The following is a 9,371-nucleotide window of genomic DNA, read 5'->3' on the forward strand; positions in this document are numbered from 1 at the left end:
CCTGGGCACTTCAGGGATTAAAACGGAAGCGCCCAGGTCCAAGGCTATCAGCAACACTCCCCCTCATCATGAGGGGGAAGACCACCAAGCACTTTGCTTAGCTGAGGAGGCAACGCCCACAGGGCTGTGACATCTTCAGCCTGGAAAAGTTCAGTGCAGTCAACCTGTACATGTATCGCAAGTACAGCTCGTCGCTGCCTGACCTGAACATGAAGAGTGTCTGTCAAGCTGACCTTTGCTTAGCTTGAAGGAGACACTAAACGTTTGGAAAAAAGTTGGTGGGGGGCAGTGCCCCTCCTCCCTTAGGGACAGCGCGCTGTATTGCTGACATCTGATGTGGCCTGCAGGTCGGAAGTCTGAATCCAAGTACAGGCCCCTCAGCACATCTTTCTTCTGATGTCAATAAATTGAGTACCATTAAATTGGGTAAGAGTAACACGTAGTAATTTGGAGATAAAAGAAATGCGGTATTAAGTAATATGCAAAAATATTACTATTATATACTCATGCCACAGCATAGTCACTAATGCCATTAAATGCTACAGATTGTGCCTCTTATCCAAGTGATATCTTTGTGATATCCAGGTTGGACTCAAGACACCAATCAGCCATTAACATAAAGCAATGCCATGAAACACCCTGTAAGGCCATGATATATGCATTAATGCCAACCTCCCATATTTCAAGTAATGCGTTTGGTGATGCTGTAAGCCCACGAATGCTGTGATATGCTCCACAACGGCCAGCAGTGCAATACTTCTAAATAATTTTTAATAAATTACCTAATTTCTCCTGAGATACCATCTAATTATTTTGGAACAAATTTGTTTGGCCCTCGAATCAGGGCAGCGGGCACCGGGCAATCCCCTGGTGGGCCGCACGGATGGGGGCCGATTTTGGGCCCCTTTTTGTTACAGGGCCGTTTTTGCAGCATAGGGCAAAGAGCTTGGTGGCACCCCCAACCCCCCCTTCCCCCCCCCCCCGGGTGGCCGAGCACTTTGCCAGGGCCGGTTGTGGTTCCCAGTCTGGCGGTGCCTCGAAAACAAGCTGTGTGCACTAATGTCCCCAGATATTAGCTTATTTGCCCAGGTACTCATTTAATATTACACCACATCGGGAGATACTACTTTACATTGCCATGCAGAGCCTTATGTGCCCAGGGATCGCCACCCTTGCCAGAATCGACTTCATATGCCTAGGTACACCGTGAGATGCCCAAGCTTAGCTTCACATGGGCATGCATCGCTGTGGCATGCCATGGAAGGCCATCAACCCTCAGGACTGGCCATCGATTTCAATTATGTCAGGACACAAAAAAAGTAATTCTGTGCCAAGCGGCGTTATCGTATACCAGTCCAGACAAGGAGGGAATGGTAGGTTAGCTTGACCCTTGCAACTACCTCATACCTACCCAGGGACTTCAGTCTTAGTCTACCTCTTACACCATTGTGGGGCCTGTTCATGGGCCACCACAGCAACCAGGGGAACACACTTAAAGCACAACAACCCTACAGCACACCTTGAGAGGGGAGGTCCCTTCTGCTGCAACCAGTTGATCCCCCTTCTAACATGCCCTGCCTCAAAAATGAGGCTCATTTGTTGACATCCCATCCTCACAAAAAGAAAACCCAACTTTACGACCCCAAACCTGTAGATGCCCCAGGCAGGGAGTTTCAGGTCTGATGTGTTTGTATAATGGTGGCGTTTGTGGCTTGCTGGCTTGGGAGTTGTTTGTGCTGGAACACCTGTTCTTTACAACTTATGAACCTGTGTTTCCTTCTCCCCTCACAGCAGCAGGAGCAGTACCCTCTCCAAGAGAAACGGGAAGGTTGCAGCGGAGCGCCAACTAGGGAGTGAAGGGTGTCCCGCAGCATCACCTGGCCTCTCCCTTCTGGGCAACGAGGCTGACCGATCCCAGAACGTCTGGCAGTGGATGCTGGAAAGCGAAAGGCAAAACAAACACAAACCCCACAGGTAGGCGGAACCATCGACCTTACATATATTCTCCTCATAATATTGTACAATTGCAGAGAATGCGAGTTGTTTTGCCTGAGGTACTTGCATTGGTGCAGGCACGTCGGTTTGGAGGCATTTAAATCTATCAAGTTGAGACCCGCATTTCATTTATTTACTATTATCTTTTTTTGTTTTTTCCCTCAGTGTACCAAATGCTAAGAAAGCTTACAGCTCCGACTCTTCGCGTGGCCTGCCACCATCCTGCGAGCGCGTGACCCGGCACCATCAATCGGGAAGCAACGGGCACGCCCGGACGGCCCAGCCGGCTCACCCCTTTGTTCAGGATCCTGCTATGCCCCCGCTTCCGCCCCCAAACACACTGGCCCAACTGGAGGAAGCTTGCCGGAGGCTAACAGAGGTGTCCAAGCCCCCAAAGCAATGGTAATTAATGTTCGTTAAGTAGTCAGCTCTCCCTGCAGTAATTTACTTGGAAAGCACGAGAGGGCCCTAATCGTAACCACTGCGCATGTCTTTTCTCGTTCAGGTGCTCCGCGTCTAATATGCCGAGAGATCGGACCCACCCAGCTGTTCAGGTCGGAAGTGCCTCTTTCTCCGGGGTCAGCCTTCCGGAAGAGTAAGTACCTTTATTGACCAGGGAAGCGTTTGAGAGGGCGGGCCGAAGAGCAGCCTCTTCCATTCGAAAGTAGGCGGGGGTGGAGGTTGCTGAGGAGACTCGGGGAGTCTGAGGTCCATGCAGGGGGTTAGCTTGTATATATAACCATGTCCTTCACTCACATCTTAAACAGTGAACAAGAGAGCTTATGTGGGTCACTTTGGGTGGAGAACTAAACGCACATGTTGGATATTTTCTTTCCCGGGTATGGGCTCACGCTCAGTTCCCGACAGGCGGCCATTTTTGAGAGAGGCCTTAATTGCCCAACGCACTCTGTAAGGATTCTTTACACTGAAAGGCCGAATCGCTGTCTAAATAATTAAAGTTTTGCTAGCATGCCCTCTTTATCCAGAGTTGTGTTTTGAAGTCTTTGCTCAGCCGCCTGACTGGGGTTTTCTTTTAATTGGTGACCCCCGGAGTCCATCAGCCGTCTTTGCTGGCAGCCTCCTCCACCCCCACCTTCTGCACTGGGCGACTCCATAAGGACTTAGAACAAATTAGCGAGAGTTAATTACGCCGTAGAAACACAGAGTGGCTACTGATGGGAGCCTTAGATGAAGTTCAGAATCTTCCAATAATCATGTTGCTTAAAACATATTTTGTGAGAAGCAGGGCAGAAGGGGGACTTGAGGAGGAGAAGTAGTAAGTGCTGTTTGTGAGGGGTAATTAAAACTTAATATTTTGTAAAATAACAATTTTTAAGACCTTTCAAACAAACGAGTGTGTGTGTTTTTGTCAGCATGTGTATGTCAAAATACCCAAGTGAAATCCGACAAGCACCTCACCGTACTCTACTTAAAGCACCCGTACCCAACTATTTACTACAGAAGACATTTATTAGGGGGAGTAACACCCCACCTGAAGCTACGCTCCTGCAGGAGACCAGAACCTCTGAAAAGGGCAGAAGGGTCTGGCACAGGCGAGAGCCATAGCGTTTGTTGCTGTCTCCTTTCTAGCCTGGCTGGCCTTTCAGGAGCTCTTGTCTGGTTGTTAAAGTCCCTTGATGTCTTTAGGCTTGCACACATCAGGCAAAGGGCATCGTTCTTGGAGGGAACTTACAAGAAGTTCATTGTTTCGGATGGATTCGTTTTTTTTTTTTTTTAGAGTGTATCAGACTGGTGCACAAAAATGATGACAGGAGCAGGTTGTTCACCCTGGGTAGTAACGAGGCCTTTTGTTTTCAGTTCCAGAAAAGCCGGGCTTCAGCATTGCGGCCATGCAAGATAGAGGTTTTCAGTGGAGGGCTTGGGCATCCCCCTTATTGCCTGCCAGGCAGACCTTGCAGGTACTACACTGAAAAAAACTCACCTTGTTGTATGCACCCACTGGGTCCCGTGTTCCCCTGTATGGAAAAGACCTGCCTTAACCAAGCTGCCTTCCAAAGCTCTAAGTTAGTCTGTGGCTTTGAGACCGGTTGGTGAGGGAACGGGACCCACCCATCTTTTGTTTAGAGGGGTCAAGTCCATGCGTTTTGTCAACATGATCTCTGTGTCTGCATGTATCCAATCCATCATTTGCAAGAATGTGTATATTTTAGAATGTTAGAAGGCGAATTTGACAAAGAAAAAAGTTCCCAGCAATTTTCGGCCCGGAGAATGGTAGATGCGATTTACATGGATCCATGTTTTGACCTTTCATGTCTGGGTTGCTTGTTTGAATTTGCCCAGTTTGAAGTTGATCAGACTTCCTTACCTTATTATCCAGCAGCTCTTATGAAGTATGTGGGTCATGTTATCCCAGTTCAGGTTGGGCAAAGCGGCACTTCATATGAATAGTACCCTTGGAATGGCATTCTCAGCAGAGAGGGCAGAGGGTGAATGGGCATGGAGCAAGTGGTAGCTATCCTCGAGCACTAGGCCAAGGGGCTGAGCAGCTCACCCTGGCCACAGAGCTGTAGCCTTCTAAACATTTTATCTGGAGTCTGTTCAGGATCTCTTAATTTACTCCCTAAAGAAAAACTTTTCAAGCCCTTTGCACGTTTCACATCACAGCGTTTACAAGGAAAAAAACAGCCTTTTTATGTGAATTAGTGTTTTGTGTGTACTGGCGGTATTGGCCTGGTGACACATGCACTGATGCTTCAGTATTGTTCTTTTTCAGCCACAAGGATCCAAAGAAGCCCCCGGCGGCCCCAGGCCCCCCTCCCAGCGAGCTGGTCGTCACCTACTTCTTTTGTGGAGAAGAAATCCCATACCGGAGGCTTCTGAAGGCCCAGAGTCTGACGCTTGGTCATTTCAAAGAGCAGCTGAGCAAAAAGGGTAGTTACAGGTGAGATTTGTGTGCTTATGTATTGTAGTGTCATTTATGTAGCGCTCCTCTTTGTGGCATGTCTGGAGCGAGCTGTCCAATCCGAGTTAGTGCTTAATCAGTTTGCAAGTGAGGTCACTGACTTCCTGGGCCGGACTCTAACTAGTGGGCCGGGAGGTAAATCTTGATGAGAGTTGGGAGCCACCCAGTTCTCTTTGTACATCGCTGTGCCATTTAGTGGTAGTCCTTTAGCTTCTGTGGGCTATTTTGAACAGCGCAGTCCCTTTTGTGCATACACTGCGTCCTGTTTCTGCATCAGCTAAGCCCTTCTCAGTTTCTAGACATGATGGTCAGTGGTGAGTGCATCAACTTAGAAGATAGTTTTATTTTTATATTTGGGTGTTTGAATTACTGAGCATGTTTGGTACGGGTGACGGGGGAGGGAGGAGTGTGGGGTGTTAGGGTACAAAAGATGACACACAGTGGGAGCTGTGTAATGGAGGCCCTTCAGTTATGTTGAAGTAGTCTGCCTTTGAAGGAAGACTGCAAATTGGAAACAGGAGGGACCTTTAAGACCAAAACTGAGCAGTCAGGCTTCAGATGATGGAGCACGTCTTTTCGGTTTGATCGAAGGTGGTGGAGATTTCAAAATGTTGCAAATTGAGACCACAGTTGAAAAGATCCGCCACACTCTAGTGCATTTTTTTACTGCTTATTATATCATTATGAATTTCACATCCATTCTTCAGGATTAGCGGTCTTTATTAATAAGGATGATTATTTTGCCATAACCAGAGAGATGCCCTCCAGTGACTCCTACCTTGGTTATTTCATGGGTACAGGGCTCCAGTGTTACATTCAAACATTCTTTAAGGATTCTGCAATGATGTTTTCTTTTGTGATCTAATTGGGCTTGATTGTGGAACAATACCAGTGCCCACAGCATAGGGGGTTTGGGTGGGTGGATTTTAAAAATAATTCTTAAAGTTTTTAGCAAATCATTCCTTTTATTGCTTTCCAAGTATTTACTGCTTTGAACCCTGTTTGCTCGAATCCTGTTAGATCCGAATGGGAAAAGGAGGTGCCTTAAATCAGTTTCTCCATAAAGCAGTCCGAACCCAGCTGACAGTACTTACACACGACTTTGTGTTATCTTTGCTCCAAGTTTCCTTAAAACACGAACAGACTCTTCCAAAGTACTCACTGGCTTATCTGACCCTTTTCTATCTAACCGAGAAGGTACGGAGTCATGGATGACTTCTCACCATTCCGTAGGCAGCATTCAGTTCAAAAAGAGTGTAAGAGACATGGCGAGTACCAGTCCTTGACCAGTTTTTTCATTTGTGTTTTTCAGGTATTACTTTAAGAAGCCTAGCAACGAATTTGACTGTGGGGCAGTATTTGAAGAAATCTGGGAGGATGACTCCATGCTGCCCATGTACGAAGGGCGAATCCTTGGGAAAGTGGAACGGATTGATTAGTGCGTTTAGGTGGACACTAGAGGAGAGTGTTGAACTTTTGAAGGAAATCGAACCAATGAAGAATGTTTTTTTGGTGGCGGGAGGGAGGGGGTGAGGAGCCAATGAAAAGCTGGGACAGCCTTATAAACTTGTGGAATGGCATTCGACACCCATGAGCTATGTACAGAGATGAGGGAAGACTTCTATCTATTTATTTAAAATATGACCACTTTGGACTATTGAAGATGCAGACCACACATGAAAGACTTTCATACATAATATATGACTTCCGGAGGATCTGAAATCTATTTACGGAGAGGAGAGAAAATGTGCATATCTGATCTGAACAAAAATCCTTATATTTATTGAACACTCGGTTCCCCTCAAGTCCAGAGTACGGACATGCTGCTTTACCAGTTGAAAAGAAAGTGTGTGCAAGTGATGGAGAGAATCCGAAAGAGAATAGTGATTTCATGTTCCACTGTTATGTATTGAGTGTTAACTTTGGGTGTGTTATCGTTTTTAGCATAGGACAAGAGATGAGCTGCACTGGGCCACCATTGTTTGCAGAAAGTAATATGGCGCTTTCTGACCTCATGCATGTGGGGTGTCTCTGTTGTGGTAGCCTGTTGCATTTTCATGTATGCTCTAAATTTGTTAAGGAATGGTTTGTTTGGCCCTGGCCCCTTGTATGATACCAACAACTCCCATATCAGATATTGTTTTTTCTTCACGGGAGCATTGAGATATATCACCTCTACTGCAAAACTAAGCTCCTCAGTATAAACCACCTGATGAAGACCAACAACTTCCGATCAACAACAGAGGCCACCTCGACCAGAGACCATATGTGTGTGATTAGAAGACCCAATCCTTGAATCAGGGGCCCGGGGACCAGACTTTTCTAGTAATCAGTGCCGCACTGTTTTTGCTGTTAGGGTTCACCTTTGCACAGAGGTCTTAATGCAAAGTGTATGTTGTTGACCACCATTGGGCTTTTGTGTCCTTTCTTGGGGCATATACTGTGGTATGTATGTACTCTTGTTTTCATGTGGCGTCCGTGTTGCGTGCCTTCTCCCCATCTCTTACCTGGCATTGCACAGTCTGTGCCATTCAACCCAGACGCGTCAAGAAGCCTTCACAAATAGAGTGATAGTTGATTAGTAAAACATAGGTATGTGCAGGATTGGACTACCCGCATGAATGCATCGTAATAAACACCTGCACTTTAAAAAAACCTTTTTTTTTAAACTTCACCTGAACAAATCATGTTTTCTGCCCAGATGGCTAAGCAGACTTTGACAAGGCAAGGGTGCGGACCATTGCATTTCTATGTTAATGGTTCACGAACCATCGTTGGTTCTTCCTATAGTAAAGTCAAGGTGTAACGTGCCTGCAGCTTCACAGCGTGCCTTGTATTCTGACGATTTGTGCTCCTTAAATTGATGTTTTAAATGATTTAAAATGCACCGTGCTTCCTTGTCACAGCTTGCTTAGCTTTCTGGCCGGAGCAATGTCATATTGATGGAGTAATGGTATATTTATGGCAAAACAACTCAAAGAAATTATTATGCCTGTGGTATCACACCTTGCAAAACATTGTGTCATATGCAACAGGACGTTGTGTTGGTGCAAGGACACTTTAAGCTTATTGTGCTTGCCCTTACACAGATGTGTTCATTGGGACAGCAATGGTAACTTCACCAGCCTGCTATGTCTCCGCTTACCTAGCATCCCTGCCATAGGACTGTAAAAAAGAATGTTGTGCACATGGCTTATAAGTTGAATGTTTAAGAAAGTAAAAAAAAGAGCAGACTTTTTGCAGAATTCTGGTGAGGAGATTGTGTTAATGTTGTGATTAAGAAACTCCACTGCGAATCTGAAATATTGGTAGGAAATGTTGTCACGTATCCGTATATTTTGGCCCTGCCTTTCCTATTATAATTTCTTTTATTTAACTTTTGGGGTGTTTTATTAAAATTCAAAGAAAATCATTCGCCACTAAAAGTACCCCACAAAAAAGCGCCACTAAAACTACCCCAAAATATAAGACCTTGGCCTTTCTGTATCTGGGTTTTGTGAAAAATGTTTCTGCACATTTGCCGTTGCTGCCGTGTATATAATATGTACATATCATCTGGTGGGAGAAAATATTATTAATACACTATCTCTAGTGTTTTGGTGAAATCAGTACAGTACCTGTGCCTGCATGGTGGGAATTACACCGTGTGTCACCCTATATTCAGGGTTCAAAACGTCCCTTGATTTTTGAAGGGGTCTATGTATAAATTTATATTATGCCTTTTATTACAAGTCTTGTACTCATGACTTTTGCTATGGCATTTGCTCTACTTATACTGTAAATTATACATTATATAAAGAGTTTCATTTAAAGAAAATTACTTGGTACAATAATTATTGTTATTATGAAGAGATGTAGCCTTTATTAAAATTTTATATTTTTCAAATTACAATTGTGTCTTTTGATGGGGAATTGTCGTGTTCTGTCAGTTTTTGTCACCCATGTTCTAATGTGCTGTTTGCTAGTGATGGGCGTTTTTTTTATCCATTGTGCTTTGTTAATGTGATTCAAATTTTAGGAACTTGTTTTTTTTCCCTGTTTTGAAGTCTTCACACGTAAAGACTTTTTCACAAAGTTAGAGGAAAACGCATTAATCTAAGCCAGCACAAACTGCACATTTTCTGATTCATTTACAGGTCATTAGTCCTTATGCTTAACCTGCAAATTGTGTAAATTACCATTGTTCAAGATGCCTTCACAAACCACATAATGAATACTTTATGCGTTTCACACAATTTATATATCTTTAGAATGGCCACCAGGGTCCAAACTGAATGCTGCAAGCATTTATCAAAATCACTATACCTTTCAGATGCCCTCCATGGTCCATACTGGATGCTTTAAGCATTCCACATTATCCATATACCTCTCAGATAGCCTACTTGGGCTATTATGGATGCTCCAAGCATTTTACAATCATTGTACCTTTAAGATGGCCTCCAAAGTCTATACT

The 9,371-nt window shown here is 44.8% G+C and overlaps 1 protein-coding gene across 3 annotated transcripts in view; it reads left to right on the forward strand.

The window, feature by feature from the left end:
- Positions 1–8,807, forward strand: part of AXIN2 (axin 2) — a 33,802-nt gene extending 24,995 nt beyond the window's left edge. For 2 of the 3 annotated variants that reach the window (XM_085617280.1, XM_085617279.1), the window contains exons 7-11: positions 1,792–1,974; positions 2,161–2,397; positions 2,501–2,590; positions 4,730–4,897; positions 6,231–8,807. In XM_085617280.1, coding sequence (XP_085473406.1) covers positions 1,792–1,974; positions 2,161–2,397; positions 2,501–2,590; positions 4,730–4,897; positions 6,231–6,357 — 805 coding nt within the window. In that variant the 3' untranslated portion in view covers positions 6,358–8,807. Of the gene's footprint in view, positions 1–1,791; positions 1,975–2,160; positions 2,398–2,500; positions 2,591–3,813; positions 3,915–4,729; positions 4,898–6,230 lie in introns of all 3 variants that reach the window. The other variant, XR_014966572.1, reaches the window with a different exon arrangement.
- Positions 8,808–9,371: the final 564 nt, after the last annotated feature.

The sequence above is a fragment of the Triturus cristatus genome, chromosome 7 (genome assembly GCF_964204655.1).
Source record: "Triturus cristatus chromosome 7, aTriCri1.1, whole genome shotgun sequence".
In the NCBI taxonomy this organism is placed as follows: Eukaryota; Metazoa; Chordata; class Amphibia; order Caudata; family Salamandridae; genus Triturus; species Triturus cristatus.